The sequence below is a fragment of the Mustela nivalis genome, assembly GCF_964662115.1.
Source record: "Mustela nivalis genome assembly, chromosome: 8".
NCBI classification, from domain to species: Eukaryota; Metazoa; Chordata; class Mammalia; order Carnivora; family Mustelidae; genus Mustela; species Mustela nivalis.
Window position 1 is genome coordinate 17976637 of NC_139027.1, and position 20051 is coordinate 17996687.

General features: G+C 51.3%; 1 protein-coding gene across 11 annotated transcripts in view; it reads right to left on the reverse strand.

The window, feature by feature from the left end:
- Positions 1–80: 80 nt before the first annotated feature.
- ITSN2 (intersectin 2) overlaps positions 81–20051 on the reverse strand; it is a 140648-nt gene continuing 120677 nt past the window's right edge. For 7 of the 11 annotated variants that reach the window (XM_082744988.1, XM_082744985.1, XM_082744977.1 and 4 more), the window contains 11 exons: positions 16823–16944; positions 13717–13823; positions 12654–12837; positions 8645–8743; positions 6906–7073; positions 6289–6504; positions 5405–5526; positions 4565–4647; positions 2047–2130; positions 1454–1627; positions 81–1003 (listed from right to left, as the gene is read on the reverse strand). In XM_082744988.1, coding sequence (XP_082601114.1) covers positions 846–1003; positions 1454–1627; positions 2047–2130; positions 4565–4647; positions 5405–5526; positions 6289–6504; positions 6906–7073; positions 8645–8743; positions 12654–12837; positions 13717–13823; positions 16823–16944 — 1517 coding nt within the window. In that variant the 3' untranslated portion in view covers positions 81–845. Of the gene's footprint in view, positions 1004–1453; positions 1628–2046; positions 2131–3343; positions 3375–4564; positions 4648–5404; positions 5527–6288; positions 6505–6905; positions 7074–8644; positions 8744–12653; positions 12838–12940; positions 13017–13716; positions 13824–16822; positions 16945–20051 lie in introns of all 11 variants that reach the window. The other 4 variants (XR_014315451.1, XR_014315452.1, XR_014315454.1 and 1 more) reach the window with 3 other exon arrangements.

A 20051-nucleotide genomic window follows, 5' to 3' on the forward strand; every position in this document is an offset into this window, starting at 1 on the left:
CTTAACCAACTGAGCCATTGAAACTTAACCTTTTAAGAGCCTTTCAGGTGGAACATAAATCAGTCAAACTTTGAAAGAAGTTACATTCATAAACATATTTTTATTCTTTCTGTACATATTGGCGATGATAAAGCTTAAAGATGCATGTCCTATGAAATAGGCAAAACAAGGAATTTACATAAATAATTTATACTTCAGAAAATTAAAGTTGAAAAATATTTCCGTATCATTAGAGTTCACAGTATTTAAAGTAAATCAAGCTTTCCCCTTTATATTTCAAACTCTATTGTCTCAGCAGAGATGATAAAATCTAATTGGGAACAAAATGATCAAGTTTGTGTTTTCATTCAGTGCAGAGAGTAGACCGATGTCAGCAGGAGGCTGTGCCCGCGCCGAGGTGGCGGCGCTTCTCCACAGTCCTCCACCTCCTGAGCGCCTGTGGCCCGGCACAGCACCACCCCCCAGACCCCTGGCCCGGGCCCCACCGGCAGGGAATGGCTACCGTGTCACCAAAACCACCCACCCTGGGTACATTCAACCACGGGACAGTGTCCAGTGTTCTGATGCCTCATTTCCACTTAATACTTTTTATAGCCCTGAAAATGGAAACCCTGGCATCTAAACACAGCCAGAGATGTTAACACTAATACAAGGCACTGTGCTATGGGTTTGGTTTATTTATAGGAAAGACCATGGTTGCATAGATTGCTAGCAATTTAGTGTGCAAGGAAATAGCCCCGGCGCGCGTGGCCCGTGATGGATGAAGCCGCGGTGCTCCTCCGGCCCAGGTGCAGCGCCGGCCGCCTGGCTCCAGCCCCGGCCTTTTGGGCAGATCCCTGAGCCCTCTACAGGAGAGTTTTTTGCTCAAAAAGCTGTAGGTCAAAGCGGACCCAGACCTCCCCGGTGGGGACCTCGTGCAGCAGGAGTCGGCGGGTTGTGGGGCCTTTGCTTTCTTGTTCTGTGCGAATTTTTGCCACTGGAACCTCAGTACGACCCAGGAAATCTGGTGAAACGACATGCCAGAGTCAATGTTCCTTCTTTATAAAAGTCGTTAAAGAGAACTACTAGGAGTATCTGAAGACATTCTTATAGCTTTCAGCTCCAGCTCAGTGGCTGTCACTGCGACTGTGTGCACAACGGGGGTGTGTGGGAGGAGACTGCCTCGTTGGGCTCCAAGTCTCTACAGTCAGAGGAGGCGTCAGCCACTCAGGGGGTGCGGGGAGCAGCGCTCTGCTACTCTGTAGGGAGGGACTGGGGTCCCTAAGGGAAACACTCCGGAGGGCACCCTTTACCCCAGGGAGAATCCCCCTCCCCAGCCTTGCTTCTCCCCATGGGCCCCTGTCCTTTTCCTTAGGTGTCATGGGGTAAAAATGAAGCCAAGTACCCTGGACCTAGACCCCAGATTCTAGAGTACTGGGGAAACCCTGGGTTCCCTGGTCGAGTTATACCGTACCATCCGGTGAAAACTGGTCTCTGTCAAACATGGTGAGACACAGCACATCTTGGTAGAGATCCTTAATAAAGAACTGGCAGTTAAAGTTCCACTTGGGATTGAGCGTGTCCGGCAGGGTCCTGGTGGTATAGCTCTGGGAGCCCATGCTGATTTCACAGTATGGATTGCTCTTTCCTGAACAAAAAACAAAGCAAAGACGCATGTGGCATGTGTGGGTAGAATAAAGGACAACAGCACCTTCCTTGAGCAGAAGCAGGATCCAGACCACGAGATCAGGAGTCACCCTGGGGGCCCAGATCTGCCCAGCAGTCTCCGTGTGCCCAGTACCGACAGCAGCACAAGCCTGGAGCCCCCGTGCGGGCTCCCGTGTCCAGCTGCCTCTCATGAGCCCGGGCAAGTGTCCGTGTGGCTTCCGTTCAGGAGCGCTGAGGAGGGAGGCACTGGAACTTACTGGGAAAACACACCGGTGATAATATGGGTCCAACAACCATTTTAGTGATTTTTTAAAAGTGTCCCATTAGTCAACGTTCAGAAGAGTCACCAGCAAAGAATAGAGCAGTTACCACATCTGTTAAACAGGATGCAGCATTTACCATTTGGTTTACAGGCTTTTAATTCTGTAGCTTCGATGACCTGCACCATCAGACGCCCGATGCCTGAAGTCTTTTGCGAGCGAGCTACAAAAGAGGAGGAAAGCCCAGTTAATTTCTTCTCCAAGCGTGCAGGTAACGCACGGAGGACACGGAGCTCTAGATGACCTAACACTCCCCTGCGGCCCCTGCCACGGTGCTGGGCCTGGCCGACCAGCGTCTGGCTGCTCTGCCTTTGCCCAGGCTGTGTCCCTGCTGGGGCGCCTTGTCCGTGCTCCCTGCTTGTCTGCATCCTACCCGGCCTTGAGGATGCACACGGCCCATCTGGACCCCCATCTCTGCCCCCTGCGCGCCCGTTATCCCCAGCTTCTGCGCGTCCCGCAACTTCCTCTCCAGGAGAGGCCGCTGCAGAGCTCGTGTTTATGCAGCCTCGTAGTAACGCTCTGTTGCCTAGCGATGGTCACAGTAATAAAATAATACATTCTATCTGTTCAGCACTTAAAAGCAGCTAACATTTATTGGATACTTTGTGTCAGGCACAGTGCTAGACCTCTACAAAAGTTTTATTATTTAAACTGCACAATTCCGCGATCTGGTAGCTGAGAACTGCCATCTCCACACAGGACAACCGAGTCTGACAAAGGACTGTGACCGCCCCCGTCACAGAGGCTGTCAATGGCAAGGTAAAAAAAAAGTCACTACCAGGTACCAAAGGCTATTAGCCACCCACTGTCATTCCGTCACATGTAAACACTTCAGCTTAAGACCTTGCTCTATTTTGAGGATGTACTCAAAACCCTTTCATATGGAGGGGAATGAGTCTGGGAACTCGGGGTTATCTTGGTAAATATGAAGTTAAGCAGGTTTTGCTCTCAAGCATTTAAAAATGAACAAAAGGCTGCTTGTGAGCTATTGATTTTTCAAAACTTAGGGCGTGTAAAACTTTACGACAAGGGGTTCCCATCCGCCATGCCAACCTCTCCAGCGTGGCACTTACACTCCGTTCCCCTTAAAGACAGGGCTGGGCCATACTCATCTTTGAAGGCCCAGTTAGGACTAGCACAGAGCTTGGCACAGAGTAAGTAATAAATGTCTAAAGAATTGAACATAGAGAAAATGCGTAACAGTATGTAGAGATATTGATGTTAAGCAAAACTAACAGAAAAACCGATTTATGTCTTTGACCAATTAAGAGATCGTTATATGCTTTACAGATCATTCAGTCGTTGATTCTTCAATAGCAAGCATTTGAAGTAACATTAAAACAAGATTCAATCAGCAAGAGCCAATATGCACATACCTTTCAAGAGATATAACAAAATAAGGGGAACCTGAATAAAAAAAACAGAGTTGCAGCTACAGCAGGGGAACGTGACGGGGAGGCCTGGACAGGGGAGGCCTGGGGGCGGGCACGGGCAGGGCTTCCGAGGAGGGTGGTTCGGTCAGGCAGTGGTGGGGGCGAGGCAGAGGGAAAGAGGTGGGGCTCTGCCCTGAGTCTGGGATAGGACATTACCCTTAATTTGGGAGGCAACAGGGAAGACGCTTAGCAAGGAGATTAAGTCCTGTAAGAAGAATGCTCTGGAAATGATAGGGACGGGCAATGGGGGGCCTTGTGCCAGGGTGGAGGTTAGAGGGTCTTAACTGGGCTCCGCCACCGGGGAAGGACCAGGACGAGGGAAGAGAATGATAGAAGGTGCGCGACGTGGCCTCTGAGTAGGGGAGCATGCGGGCTGAGAGCGTGCCTGCAGTGTGGGTGGCGGGGACACCACTGCCATTCCCGGGGCTTCCCGGGAGATGCCGGGGTGCGAAGCCCAGCAGGCGGCCGGAGAGGTCGCGGTGTGTCCGGAGCGTGGGCTCGGGGAAGCAGCCCAGCATGACTTTATGAAACAGCAGAGGGACAGAGAAGCTTAGGCGAGGGCGGCTCCGGGTAGAACGAGAGGAGCCGCTCTGACTTCCTGCCGTCGGGTGCAGGGAGGACCTCAGAGTGAGTGAAGCCATGGGTTAGGTCACTGGTGTCCCGTGAGGGAGCCATCTGCACACGACGGGGACAGCAAGTGGGGCGAACGGCGTGTGAGGGGGAGGAGAGCCCTGGGATCTGGGCCCGGGTGTGGAGGCGGACGGGGGGACGTGGACGGGGCTGGGGCAGGCGCCCGGAGAGAGAGGAGGCGCGGGGCTGAAGGCAGGCAGGCCGCGGACGTGACGCTGGCTGAAGCAAAACGGACTTGGTTGTGGGCTTGGTTGTGCAAAGGACCTTCTTCCTTTGCCACAAGAGAAGCGAGGTCTCAGGGCTGGCATGGGATGCCCCCATCTGTGTGGTGGGTAGGGGGTTCAGGGAGGCCCCGAGGGCAGCAGCAGCCAACGGGATCACAACTGCCTGGTCCCCCAGCAAGTCTGTCCTTCAGGCTGTCGCTGTTTAGTCCCCTCTGCAGGAGCAGCAGCTTGTGTCCTGAGGGTGGGGCCTGTCCCCCTCCCCGGGGTCCCCTGGCAGCTGCTTCCAACCCTCCAGGGCACCACCAAGTACCTTGATAAGCTTTTTCCCGTTTCTTCTTTTCTGTGTCGATGTACTGCTCAGAGGCCGCCTTGATCTTCTGGACCCAGGCAGTCCTGGAGAGGCAGAGCACAGCCGTAGGGTTGGCTTTCCCGCACGCCTCCGGGGCTCGGCCAGGAGCACCAAAGCTCGGCCCTCACTCGGCCCTCCTGCGCCGCCCTCGGCTTTGACAAGTTTCCCATCACAGGCCGAGTGTTAGCTCAACCGAAAGGCTCGTTCGCTACTTGAAGATCAAGCTGGGGATTTGTGGGCAGCTACCGCTTAGAGAACACCAGGCACCGGCAGGGTGCTGGCACCCAGAGGGAGACGCAGGGCGCCACCACAGTGGCAATTCAGCACGACAGAGGGACATTCGACCTGAAAGCAAAGAAGCGGGCGCACAGAGGAGGGGGCGGGCCCCCGTCTGCCATCACAGCCGTGGCCGTGGAGGATGGTGGCTGGCCGGGCCGAGAGCAGGAGCGCGGCGCTCCACACCAGGCGGGCAGACATCCTGGGGGGTGGAGGGATGGGGCCGGGCTGAGACACACAGTGAAGGAGCCGGGCCTGCCGCACGAGGGATTTTAGCAGGAAGCAAGGTGCCGGATCTCCCGTTTTGGAAGATCTTGAGGAGAGAGTGAGGCAGGGACACAGGCTGAGCTGATGGCAGCAAGCCGGCACGTCCACACCGAGGCTGGCCGGTGGGACGGGGCTGGGGGGACCGGTCAGGGGAGCCTGGGGTGCCGGAGGAGCAGCACTGGAGCATGTCTGCAGCGGCTAGTGGGAGGGAGCCGTCCAGGCTCCAAGGCAGGTCCCAGGTGGTCAGGACGGACTGACCTCTCGTTAATGTTGTCTGTTCGGAGGGTGTAGACCCGGTCAATGTGAGAAATGTGGAAGACGGGCTCATCGCTGGAAGGGTCTGTGGGCAGTTTCACCAAGACTTCATTCAGGAAAATGGGCTGAAAGAGTTAGGGCCGAAACAGAGGCTGTGAGATGGGCCAGAACCCTCCACCTGCCTATGTTTCCAGAGAGCGCTGTCTGTTCCGAAGAGCCTTTTTTTTTTTTTTTTTAAAGATTTTATTTATTTGATAGAGATCACAACCAGGCAGAGAGAGAGAGGAAGGGAAGCAGGCTCCCCGCTGAGCAAAGAGCCCGATGTGGGGCTTGATCCCAGGACCCTGAGATTATGACCTGAGCCGAAGGCAGAGGCTTTAACCCACTGAGCCACCCCGGTGCCCCTGAAGAGCCTTGCTGAGAAGCAGAGAAGAGGCTGGCTTCTCGAGCCTTCTACTTAGGGAAAAAGAGACAGGGTCCATTTTGTGGAAGAAGCATGTTGGGCAGATCAGAGATTCCTGAACTGGGGACAGGAGCTCCGAGTGCCCACGGGTCAGGGTCACTCAGCACTCTGCTCCCGCTTCAGTTTCACAGAGACCTGATGCTGAACGTGGATGGGGGTGGCGGGGGGACTACATGTCAAGTTTGCCAGGGAGGAGGCCAGAGCCTACAGCTGGAGTCCGGCCATCAGCGGCCAGAGGGCAGTGAGGGCCCCGCGACACTGGGCCTTCCTTCCTGGGATGTGACGAAGGGGGAGTGACCCATCTGGAGACGGGGGAAGAGAGTCGCATGGGGACAAGGAAGGCTCAGGCCAGGAAGGAGGTCTTCGAGGTGGCGGAAACACCTCGTTACGCTCCTGACGCCATGGCCAGGGACATGACACTTACCGTTTTATACATTTTGAACTGGGCATTGGACTTAGAGCTGAAAAGCTTCTCAGAGCCTGAGGAAACAGCAAACTGCTTGACCATGTAGGTCAGGAGCAGAAAGTCGTTGAAGAGGAATCCATGTAGCTCCTTATTGCTCTTGGTCTTATATAACTTTCCACTGTGCAGAAGCTTCCGGGGCCCCAGGCAGTTGGTGAGGGAGTTGAAAATCAGTTGCTTAAAGAGAAATTGTCGCTTTGTGAGTGCCAGCACAAGCCATCCCCATGTCCCGTGGGAAGCCAGTGCCCCGGACCTGAGGTGCTGTGGTAGAATCTTGTAGTTGGGAAGGTGGCTGGAACCATCCACCTTGACACAAAAGATCCTTGTGTTTATTTTTCTTCAGAGTTCAGAGTGGCATCGTGAAAAGCCTCACTCAGAGCCACAGAATATGGATCTTAACAGCTGGATTCAAGGAACTCAAAAAGATCCAAGTTCTCTTTCTAAGAAAGGGAAATGACACCCCAGAAGGGACAGGACGGTGGGTCCCGGGGCTGGGCTGAGGCAGACACTGTTCACGGGCTCTGGCTCCCCACCCAGCGGCTGCCCAGGGGGCCCCAGCTTAGCCCCACAGGGCTCACCTCTGCGAGACCGTCACACTGAACGTGGGCCTGGATCCACTCCAGCCGGTCGGAATTTTCTTTTTCCCGAACTCCTTCATTAACTTGGGAGCAAAGCTCCTCTGCCCGCTCGAGAGCCAGCTTTAGGGAGGAGTGGTCTACGTGATTCTCCAGGGTGTTCTCCAGAATCTGGAAAAGAGTGGGCCGCGTCATCCGGTGAGCAGTGTACCCGCCCGCCCAGGCGTCGTGCTGGCTGCTGCACGTGCTGGGCGCGGGCCACTGGCCGCACAACTGCCCTTGAGGAGCTCACGGCTCCTCTGTTCGGGGAGACAGGGACTTGGGTAAAGAGGCTGTGCCAAGTGCTGCACAGATCAAGTGCCCTGAGACCTGTGGGCATCTAGGGGCTCTCGGTGGGTCTTAGCAATAGGACCTGTGTGAAAGGGGCCTGCCTGCCGCCCCCAGTCACTTGAGCCAGTGCCTTTAACCCACCAGGGGACCTGGGTGTGAACCTGCTGAAGGACAATCACGTGTAACATTCTGGGGGTCACTGGTCTTTTTAAAAAATCTGCAGAAAGCAATGAATCCTCTGCTACGGGAAAAATACAATAAAATCATGTCATCCCCTAGTAGGAAACATGTTCAGTTCATTCCGAAGTGCCTTCAAACTAATGTCACAAATGCAAAAGAACAGAGGCGCATCCCCCTGTGTGGCCCCCGCAGCAGATGCCTCCTGACCAGACTCTGGTCACGGTGGGACCACAGTCCTCTGTCTACAGCTCCAAAATGGGACAAAGCCCCGAAAGTCTAACATGTTTTCCAATATTCATTTGGTGACAAAACCTGACCTAGCCGGAAGAGAGGCCTTTATTTATTCTACTCGGAAGTGATGACTCACGTACGTCACTGTAGGAATACAACTGTGTTTGGTTAAAGGTGATGGCCAGGCTTTGTTGTGATGTCATATAAGAGACAGTATTTGAATTACATTCTGAATTTTGAGACCCATCCGGCTCACACTATTTCAGCTGAGGGCCTGCGGATGACTGTATTAAGGGGTCAGCTTGGTATCATCACTGTGGCACGAGGTCCACACCGAGCCAGCGCGGCTTAGAGACCAACGGTCAAGGGATAATCCGTAAAAGCAAGTCTTACACTACTTCGGCTGTTTTCCTTTGTAAGATGATTAAAATAGCATCCATGATAACTTATGGAAAGATGCTTCTCAGAAGGCATACTGGCTCAAGAGGGCCACCTAGTTTCTGTTAAAAGATGGATGGCTTTTAGGACTGTCGAGTTAGCAAGTTGAGGTGGGCACGGCGCGGGGATGGTGGTGAGCCCGGGTGAGGCTGTGCTGAGTCGGTGGCTCGGGAGACCATCCAGGTACAGGTGTTCAGCTGGGAGAAGAATTCTGCCCTCACCCGAAAGACTGGAGTCCAGGGTTGTACTAGCAGAGGACTCTGTCTGGACTCAAGACAGGCTCCGTAGCTGCAGACCTAGAGGGCGACCGCCCTGCCTAGAAAAACACACTCCTGACTCTGAGAGGCCAGCGGAGTTTCCTAGGGGAGGGGGCGCAGGTTACTCCCGTGACCCCGGTTGACCTGTATTTGCCTAATCCGGATGCCCGTGTGCACTCATGTGCGCACACATGGCCCGGCCCATCGGACCGTGTGGCCGGGGAGGCTGGCGCTCTCCCGGGCTCCCTGGCTAGGGCCTCCATGGCCCTCTGCGGGCCGCCGCTCCGTCCCCACCAGGGCACTCACGCTTCTGATGAGAAGAGGGTAGCGGGTGATCCTCTGCATGGGCTTCAGCAGGAAGCTGGACAGGGGCATCCCCTTACAGCGAGGGTCGGACGCCAGCTTCTGCAAAGAATGGAGAGGCTCATGAGCCTTTGAGGAAAACAAAGGAAGCACCGACTGTACTCCTGATGTTGAGCACTTTGTAGATTTCTCATTTCTCTTAAAGACTCAGGATTTAAAAATGGTATGTCTCAGATGAACAGACCTCCGAGGGGAGGTCAAACTTCCTACCCCTGATGCTCAACCCAGCAGAAGCTTTCATTTCTTTCTCACATGGATCTGTGGCTGTGCCGTGTCTCCCTCCTCTGCTTCCGGAAGCACGGACCGCTGTCTTCCCAGCCGGCTCTTTCCCGATCCCCACTTCCTTCCTCTCCTCTCCCAGCTCTTAAGTGATGGTGCTGCCCGAGGCTCCGTGCAGCGAAGTCCCGAGCGTCACCCAGACCCTCTCCAGAGCTCCATGCTTGCCGCCTTACTCTCCTTCCTACCGGGACCTCCCACTCAGCACCTCGGCACACCCCGAAGTCCTCACCTTCTTTCCCGAAAGCCTTCTCTTCCACCTCCGTCCCTGAGCTGCTGCACCGCTCTGCACCCATCCACCTTCCCGCCACACGCCGGGGAGTCCCCTTTCACGCCAGTTCGTCTTCTAAATAGCTCTTGATTTCCCCTGCCTCTGCCTGCCATTGTCTCTGCTTTGTTCGAAACAGTCACTACCGTTTATTGAGCACCTACGATGTGCCAGGTAATGAGTGCACTTGGCTACTGTGCCTTCTCTCTCTCCACCTAGTTCATAGTCATTTCTGAAGACTCACATTATGCCTCCCCTTGGGCAGCCTCTCCCCTTCCTTGACGCCCTCCCTTCTTTTCAGTGATCCTTCTTGAGCCCCACGATAACCCGTGGACGCCTTTATCGTAAAGCCACCTCTGGACTGGGTAAGACAGGGAGAGGGATCACGTTTGAGTTGTCTCCATGACCTTGTAGACTGTTAGCCCCAGGAAACTAAGTACCCCAACATTTTTGCTTTTTGCTTCTACTCCTATTAATATTTACCTGAATAAAGTAGCTAGTATTCTTGGGTGACCTTTTCTTTTTTCTTTTTTTTTTTTTTTGACCTTTTCTTTTTTTAATGACCATTGGTAATGACTGAAAAGCACATTTATTATAATTTAACTTTTGCCACGATGAGATATTAAAACTGTTCCAGAAGCACGGACCGCTGTCTTCCCAGCCGGCTGGGATATATCTAAGATGTATTTTGTTCTGTATTATCTGAGACTTTTTAAACAGTTACATTTAGAATGAATATTATTGTTAGAGTTTGTTTTTAATATAATGTAATCAACACAATGCCTTTCATTATGAGACTATAAATTTATTCTTACTATTGTTAACAGTTGTGATGACACCGATACCCTATTTATACTGTGGCTGTTATTACTATTTGGAAAATTTAAAAAATCTTTTACTCATGCTTTAGATGGTAAAGATCCAGTTTCTTTTTAAAGATTTTTATTTATTTATTTATTTATTTATTTATTTTATATAAAGATTTTTATTTTTAAGTAATCTTTGTGCCCAATGTGGGGCCTGAACCCATAACCCCGAAATCAAGAGTCACAAACTCTACCAATTAAGCCAGAGAGGCACCCCTAAATATCCTTCATTCTACTATTCATTATTTTAAAGCATTTAAATGCACTCAACAGTCCCACATTTATCTACTTATTCTGACCAGTGTTTGTGTCTGTAATTTCGGTTCCCTTGTATGCTTCTTCTGGTTCATTTTTAAGCAAGCCCGTGCCTCCCACCTTTACTGCCAACTTCATGAAGAGTCAGTCCTCAGGGCCTTACCTAAGTCGAATCATTTTTGCATCCCGGAGATCATCATAAGGAATGTAAATATAATTAACATTTACTGAATGCTTATACAGGCTGGTCTCTGCTAGAAAGTACTTTAAAAGTAGTAACTGCCCATCTCTGGGTTACACACTGGAGTCCGAAGGCACCAAATGTTAAGTAGCTTGCCTTGGTCACACGCCCCGCCGTCTGATTCTGAAGGCTGCTTTATTCTAGGATGATGCAATGTGGCCTCCTGGGATGATTCTACTTGGTTATGACAGACTCTTCTTTTCATGTAAGGTTTATTTTTATTCACTGATTTTTATTTTATTTTATTTTAAAGACTTTATTTATTTGACACAGAGAGGGACAGTGAGAGAGGGAATACAAGCAGGGGGAGTGGGGGAGAGAGAAGCAGGCTTCCCACTGAGCAGGGAGCCTGATGCGGGGCTCGGTCCCAGGACCCTGGGATCGTGACCTGAGCCAAAGGCAGACACTTAAGGACTGAGCCATCCAGGCGTTCCTATTTGCTGATATTTTAATTAAGATTTTAACAATTATATTTATAAGAGATATTGGGTTATAACTCTTTTTTTTCATTTTTGTAATTAAATATAAATGCAAATATAGGCTTTGGGGGTCAGGAACACTTTTGCCTTATACAGTGAATTAGACGGGTTTGTCTTTCTTTCTTTCTTTAACATTTTATTTATTTGAGAGAGACAGAATGAGTAGGGGGCGGGCAGAGGGAGAGGGCAAGGGATAAGCAGACTCCCCATTAGGCAGGTACCCCGAGATCATGACCTGAGCTCAAGGCAGACACTTAACCGACGGAGCCACCCAGGCGGCCCACAGTTATATTCTATTAGTGCTTTTCAGTGTACCTGTTCTCAGATATATTGATATCATTTGTACTTTTATCTTTATTACTTACTCCATCTTTTTTTTTTTTTTAAAGATTTTATTTATTTATTTGACAGAGATCACAAGTAGGCAGAGAGGCAGGCAGAGAGAGAGAGAGAGAGAGAGAGAGAGAGAGAGGGAAGCAGGCTCCCTGCGGAGCAGAGAGCCCGATGCGGGGCTCGATCCCAGGACTCTGAGATCATGACCCGAGCCGAAGGCAGCAGCCCAAACCACTGAGCCACCCAGGCGCCCCACTTACTCCATCTTTTGTTGGAATTTTTATCCTCTGCCTAAATATCTTATATTCTATGCTTAATTATTTTTTCCATTCTTTTTTGATAATGAAGGTATTAAAACGATACATTCTCCCTTCAGGCACTGTGGCTGTAACAGACCCCAATATGCAGTATTTCAGAAACCAAAAAACAGGAAGACATGTAGAAAAGGAAGCAGCAGATGTGACTCTCATTTCTGTCACCACTTTAACATGTGTGGGAAGAGTGTGTGTTGCCCAACACGGGCGAAGATGCGTTCGCGTTGGCACACCGGGCTGGGCTGCGGTACCCGCCGGGCATCTCGCTGCTGGATCTCTGGGAGGCTGTCGCTGACCCCTTACGCTACCCACGGCGGTCTCTGACGGCCCTTCTAGCGTGACTGCGCACCAAGGCTTTGTTTTTAATTTACGACCATGGCACCACAGAGCTAAATGTGTTCTCTCATTGGCTTCTGGACTTTTTGGGGACATGGGGGCACACGTGGAGCACATGGACAGAGTCACACGTGAGTGTTTAAGCAGCGTCCTAAGTCCAGTGTCGCCCTTCTCCTCTCGTTTCCTTTGGTCCCACTGTATGCATCCACTGACATTTTATCTTGTTGCTTTTGATATATTTGAGTAAACTATTTTATGCTTTTTTGGGAATAAGATGGGTATAGTTCACAAATTTAATATAAATTTAATAAAGTGACATTCTGGATATTTTGGGGGTATAAAGTAGCTGATTTAATAGGCTTAAATAACACTCTGCTAATAGATGGGCAACAACATGGTCCCAGTGGCAAGAAAAGTCAATTCTACATGGACGGTAACACCAACACTCAAAACATTTTTTGCCATATTGGTGTTTCCTCTGGAAAGTTGGGGTGGGGGGGTGCCCTTCCCCAGCCCCCGGACGGTGCAGCCTGCCTCCAGGCTCAGAACGAGGTGGCCTGCCCACGATCCCAGAATGGAGTTACCTTTAAAAATTCCTTGAAGTCCGTGTCTTCGTCCGTCTTCTGCTGTAACAGAGCTGCTCCGTTCAGCTGACAGCTACAGAACCGGATGTAAGCCTGCATGTGGGACAGCTCAGCGGCCACGATGTCCCCGATCATCTGCACCGGCATCTTCTCTCCTCCCGTCTTCTTCCGGACCCGCAAGGCCCTGCAACCAACACACTCCCATGGTCAGTTTCTAGCGAACTTCGTCAGCAAATAAAGGATGAATATATCATGGGAGACTAAGGAAATGAGAACCAGTGAGTTACCTAAACACCTGGCACTGTGAGGGGAGAGTCAGAAGGAGGCGGCAGCGGGGGCCTACGTGCTGCTGGCCAAGCCAACCTGGGTAAAACGTTAGCAAAGAAGAGTAAGAAAACGGAAGTCTGTACACGGGGCTATTTCTAGGTCCTTGGAATTGCTTTGGACTCATTTTTGGTTCTTAGCAAAGTTCCTTTAGAGAAATTCTAATGTGTTCTCAGCTGAACCAAGAAGAAGGGGACAAAGGGAGCAGGAGCCCACAGAGGCCAGGCGTGGAGGGAGAGGTGAGCACTGTCCTCAGGAGAGCTGCTGTGCCCTGAGGAGGGCAGAGATGCAGCAAGGGCTGGGCGTGCTGAGTCCCCTGCGCCCTGGAGTCCGTCCTCACAGGTGAGGGGGATGGGAAGTCACCCCAAGGAATGGAATTTCTCACACAGGGACTGAGAAGACTGCCGGACCAGCCAGGATGCCTGGGGCAGGAGCTACAGCTTCTCTCCTACTCTAACTAGAGTCAAGCAAATTTTGAAATCCTATGTTAATATATTATTTTATGATTTAATTTTTCTTTATCCAAATTTTTTCTTTGTTGTATTTCTCAACTTCAAGAATTATGTATTTTACAGTTACGGGGCATTTCATAAAATGACAATAAAATAAAAAGCTTGAGGGAGCAGAGAACAATTAAAAGTTCCTTTGCGAAACAGCCCTGTGGGGAGTCAAGTGAGGACGTCCTGGTCCTGGGGGCTGGGGGCGTCCACTGCCGGGGCGGGAGCTGCTCGCAACTCACTTCAGCAGCTTCGTGTTACACATGATGAGCTCCTTCCAGTTTACAAAGATTAAGGCCATTTCTCCTTCAGTGAGAAAGCCTGACTCCACCATCCGTTTCTGAAAAACCTAAATTCAAGACACAAAAGAAATGTTAGCTGGGGTGTGAATACACAGGCTATGTGGTCTAAATCAAACAATAACTTCACATATTGAAACTAATATGATCATGATGTTTTTAAATAAACCTACTTATGATTGCTAAATTTTCCCCCAAATTTTAATTTAAATTCTAGTTAGTTAACATAGAGTGTAATACTGGTTTCAGGAGCAGAATTTCGTGATTTGTCACATATATATAACACTGAGTTGATTGCTAAATTTTATTTTATTTATTTGAGAGAGAGAGTACAAGCATGGGGAGTTGAGGGGGAGAAGGAGAGAGAGAATCTCAAGCAGACTCCCCGCTGAGCATGGAGCCTGACCTGGGGCTCAATGTCACCATCCTGAGATCATGACCTGAGCTGAAACCAAGGGCCAGATGCCCAGCTGACTGAGCCACCCAGGCGCCCTGATTGCTAAATTTTAAGTTGCATAATTTCCCTATTGTTTGCTCTCTGGTTCTTACTAGGGCTAATTCTTCTTCTTCTTTTTCTTTTTTTTGGTAAGTGGGCTCCATGCCCAACTTGGGACTTGCGCTCACAACCCTGAAATCAGGAATCACATGTTCCACTGATCGAGCCAGCCAGGTGCCCCTTATTAGGCCTAATTCTGAGAAGGACTGAGGCCAGTACTCTCGTCAATAAGAGGAGCTTCTCCTACCTACCTCCTAGGGAGATGAAGCAGGTTCAATGAAACCATGTGCATAAAGTACCTGCACCCCGTGAAAGCTGCAGAATTGAGGGGCTGGGCATCCCAGAGTCCCAGAAGCGGTCTGTGAGAGGGTCAGCAACAGAAAAAGTGGTGATTTACATGGCCCCCACGCAGATGCGGACTTCAGAGTCTGGCTGGCTGAGCGGAAATGTGACCCTCTATTTTCCATGACACCGGAGGATTTACGAAGCTGATGGGTACTTATCTGCACACGCCTGTGTGCGTGTGTGCACACGCTGTGAGTGGGTTCTGAGTGAACTTCACAGATGATGCAGGTCAAGCCCAATCAGCTATTATTATTATTATTATTATTTGTTTTTAAAGATATATTTATTTGTTTTTTAGACAGAGTGAGTTGGAGAAGGTTCGGAGCAAGAGAATTCTAGGCAGACTCTGCACGGAGCATGGAGCCTGAAGTGGGGATTGATCTCAAGGTCCCGAGATCATGACCTGAGCTGAAATCCAGATCCGGTCCCTTAGCTGACAGAGCCACCCAGGCGCCCCTCAGCTGTTGCTTTTCCCGGGGCACTCATGGGGAAAGAAAGGCTGAGAGAGGGATCTGCTCAAGGTCACAAACCTAGACCACGAAGGAGCCAGAACAAAAACACCAGTCTTTTTGATTCTGAGCTGGTTTCCACTGAACAACTGGGATTCCCAGCAAGTGACTGGTCTAAAGTCTTTGGAAACCGTGAAGTTACCCGAGACAACCTTCTCGTGTGTGATCTTTCCAAGATACGACATGTCAGCCTCCTAAAGGCGCTCGTCGGCCCTGGGATAAGGCGCAGACTCCTTCTGAAGGCTCACCACGCCCGCACGGCCTGCCCCTGCCAGCTTCACCCGCCTGGCCCCCGGAGGCCTGGACACGCCACGTGGGACCACCCGCAGGACCCTAGCTCCTGGGCACAGCCTTCCCACTCCTTCTTCCTCTTCCAGGCACACTTGTCCTTGTCCTTCTGGTCTGTCCTGACTCTCCTCTGTGGCAGGGGTGGTCAGCCCTCTCCTGGCTCCCACCTCTCTGTTCTGCCGCCGTCTTTCTGTCTTTTGTCCTTGTGACTGTGAACTCCTGAGGGCGGGAACTTTCTCCTTCCCCTCTGCTCTCCAGCACAGAGCTTTCTGCCCGCGGCAGGTCTTCGGTGAGTGTCGATTTACCGAGTTGTGCTGAGCACGGGCTCGAAGGATTCAGGTAACAGTGCTATGAAGCGGACGTCTCTGAACCTTCGTCGTTCCAAGACTGGAGCGAGGATGTCAGCATCCTCGGACCGGAGCGCGCCCTGGCAAGGTGGTGGGTCTGCTCCGAGGCGCCGGAAGGCCGGAAAGGCACCTGCTGGTCTGTTCTCTCACCCGCTGATGAACATTCGTCCCATTCACCTGCCTCCGGGAGGGAAGCAGAGGACGGTCGGACCCTCTGAGAGCCTCCGTGGGGATGGCGATGAGCCCACCTGGCCTGCGAACCGTGCTCTCACTCTACGTCCCTGCCCCCGACGTGAGCCCCTGCTCCTCAGCCCGGGCAGGCGGGCAGAGTGGGAATAACCCACGGGGAAGTGACGGGTCTGAGTGGGGGAGGCGTGCGGCCCCGTGCACGCTCCACGCCGGTGTCCGACAGGTGCTTCCCCGGCCATTGGCAACCTCCCAGCACTGCGACCTGCCAGCGGCGGGGGGAGGCTCGGAGGGGTCAATGACAAGATGGGCTGTTCTTCTCGCCATCCTTCCAGGTCAGAGAAGTGTAGACATAAACACACATAATTCATTCAGGGCCGACCGGAAGGCCTGTAAAGGGCCAGACTGAGTGTTGGGGACACAGGATGAAGGATACATGTCCCTGCTGTCAGGGGCTCAGCCTCGCGGGCAAGAGAGACGTTACCCACTAGCAGCGTGGCAGAGTGTACTTGTGAGCAGAACAAGTGTGCGGGTCGCAAGCCCCAGCTTGCACGCGGGCTGGAGGATGGTGCGAGGGCGGGCCTTTCTGGGGGCCGATGGAGAAGGGTGCAGCTTCCCCGCCACACCTCCAGCGAGGTCACGGCCAGGCACCTGCTGGGCCCGCTGGGGACATGTGTTCTCTTCGAGGGCTTCTTTATTTAACTGGGCTTCTCATCCCGAGGGCCTTGAAACATTTGGTGAGAACGAGGAGCCACAGAAACAAGTCTTACTTTGTCTACTCAAACACAGACCATTTTTAAGTGCTGCTGTAGCGGCTGTTGCTGGCTTGGGGGTCACTGGGAACGGGAGTCGGCCCCGACAGGGAACACAGGCCTCACCTCCACGACGAGCTGCAGGTCGTCCACGTACCGCTCCTCCGTCCGGATCAGCTCGTGGATGTAGCCCTGCCTCTTCCTCTCCCCCGGCTGCATGGTGTCCAGGCTCTGGAGGTCCGCACACCCTATGGGAAGACAGGGCACAGGTTCAAAACAGCCCTTTCGTCTTCTTTGTAGGAAACAGACAATTATCAGCAGATGTGCTGGGTTTCAAATAGAGCCTCGAAAGAGCCACGCAGCTTTCCAGAGTAACCGATGGTCCGCAGAGCGGCGCCCACCTGCCGAAGGCCGGCCTCGCCGCCCGCTCCCCCAGAGCCGCAGGGAGCCATGCCCCTGCCATCTCACGGGGGTCCGCGCTTCTCTTCCAAATCAATGACAGAGGAAGGGGTTTTAGAGAGAGGAGGACTGTTCTGAACTTGTGGAGAACCTGTGTGGTTCTCTTCGCTGCGGGACATTTTCTCGATAGTGATCTTCGAGATATCAAAGATATTTGATTGATTAAATCAACCAGCCGAGGGACAGATGTGATTAAATCAATCACATGCCTGAGACCAGTGTTTTCCAAATTGCAGGTCATAAGCCATCTGTGGATCCGTCCATCAATTTTGTTTTTAAAAATGTGGGTTAGGCACGCTCTCTCTTTCCCTTTCCCTCACTCTCTCAAATAAATAAATAAAATCTTAAAAAAAAAAAAAAAAGAGCATCTCAGAGGCTAAGTCGGTTAAGCATCTGCTTCCTTTCAGCTCAGGTCATGATCTCAGGGTCCTGGGATCCAGCCCTGAGTCAGGCTCCCTGCTCAGTGGGGAATCTGCTTCTCCTTCTCCCACTGCTCCAACACCTGTCTTGTGTGCTCTTTCTCAAATACATTTTTTTAAAAAGATTTTATTTATTTATTTGACAGAGATCACAAGTAGGCAGAGAGGCAGGCAGAGAGAGAGAGAGGAGGAAGCAGACTCCCTGCTGAGCAGAGAGCCCGACGCGGGACTCGATCCCAGGACCCTGAGATCATGACCTGAGCTGAAGGCAGCGGCTTAACCCACTGAGCCACCCAGGCGCCCTCTCAAATAAATCTTAAAAAAAAAAAAAAAAAAAAAGTGGGTTGGCGGGCACCTGGGTGACTCAGTGGGTGAAGCCTCTGCCTTTGGCTCAGGTCATGATCTCAGGGTCCTGCGATAGAGCCCCAGGTTGGACTCCTGGCTCAGTGGGGAACCTGCTTCTCCCTGTCCCCCTGCTCATTCTCTCACTCTCAAATGAATAAATAAAATCTTTTTAAAAATGTGGGTCAGGCTTAGCATTAACACAAACAAATACAAACCAGCTGGTGTGCAGCATTGGTAATTACTGCTCTCTGAACACTTTTACGTAGGTATGTAGAAAATCTTACTGCTAAGAAATGTCTGAGGAACATTTCTCTAGATTTCTCAAAGTCAAGTGTTACAGTTAGGAAACCTGAAATTCCTGGGATTCAGCAGTTCCCAACAAGGCCACTGCCTTAGCCACCAGAACTGGTTCCAGGACATCATGGCCATAAGACCTCGAGGCAAGTCCCCAGCAGCCTCGCGTCAGGGTGAGCGCCATTGCTCAGTCTGGATCAATTCAAGGGCACACGGGAGCTGAACTGAATGTTAGCCCCAGAACTGACATGATTCCAGAATTACTTGGTACATAGCTGAGGGCTTGCCTTACGCACAGTGGCGGGGGACTACCTCAGGTAGGCCTTCCTCAGACAAAGAGAAAGAGCAGGTAGGTACCAGCAAGCTACCACGTGAGGGAGACAGAAAGCCGAGTGAGGTGTGGGTGACCGTCGAGGCTGAGGCAACCATGAGAGGCAGCGGGAGCGGGGGTGTCACACTGCCCCAGCCTTCATCCATGGGACAGGCGGGGACCGATGCAGAGGCACCACTCGGAGATGTGCTTGTGGGGCACTGGGAACACATAAAGCCACAGAGGCAGAAAATGCAAGGATCAGACTGGGCTTTTCCAGGGGGCTTCTCTTTCTGCTTGCCTTTGAGTTTTTATATATTTTGTATAGATCTGGGCCAACAGTTCTAAGGGAGAAAATTGGTCTATTTTCTGTACGTGTTGCCAACAGCTTCAAAAAAATTCTTCTCACAGTAAAACAGAAATAAAATAAGGCAGGTTGTGTTTGGTGCTTTCAAGAAGACATCATGGTGCCACTGTCATGTTCAAAATTATCCGGCTTTTCTGGGGATCGTACTGTGCCCTGTTCTGCCGGTGAGAGCTGCAGAAAGACCAGGTGTCCTGACCCCGTGAAGCTAATACAGACCCTGTCTGACTAGGCTGTGGGGGGCACGGAGGCTGGAGGGGAAATGTCAATGGCGGCGTGACCTGGGATCACTGGTCAGGGTTACCAGCTGACTGGGATGAGCCAACGGAACGGTTTCTAAGTCTCTGAGGTTAGCACATCTCTTACACCCACGTGTACGGATTACACCTTCTCCCACGTCCTTCCCTGTGAGTTTACTCATGTTTGAGTTAAATATGTAGGGGACCATGGGTTTTATGTACTGATTATGTTTCTTCTGATACTCACTAAAATAAATACATAGCTTTTAGAATAAAACAAGTTCTCCTATGGGGTGCCCAGGCGGCTCAGTTGGTTAAGTGTCAGACTCTTGATCTCAGCTCAGGTCTTAATCTCAGGGTCATGAGTTCAAGGCCTGCACTGGGCTCCACACCGGGCTTGGAGCCTGCTTAAAAAGCTAACAAGTCGTCCCAGTACTATTTTGTGTGCCACCGTGTAGTGTGCCCTCTGGTATGTGGATCACACTTCGGGAAACGATTTATGGTAAAACCCATGAGCATCAGCCTATGTTCTGTACCTTGGAATAACAGGAAAAGTCTCAGATATTTTATCGTTTTTAAAAATCAATTAATTAATTCTTTCAGTACAAAGGTTCTTAAAATTTTATTCTCTTCAAGTTTCCAATTTGACCCCAACCCTCACTTTCAGACGTTCCTACCGCTGATGTCGGGGGAAAGGCATGGCAGCCCTTTTACTTCTGCCCTTCACTTCCCTGCTCACTCACCCCTGTACTTCCTTCCTGTGTTAGGGGATGAGGGGATCCTGTTTCCTCCTGGGGCCGCATCGTTAACCGAACCTCTCCTTTTGACCCCTTGCAGTCCTCTCCACCCACGCTGTCCAACATGTTAGCCGTTAGCAACACGGAGCACTTGAACTGTGGCCAGTCCAGAGAAGTGCTCTACGTGT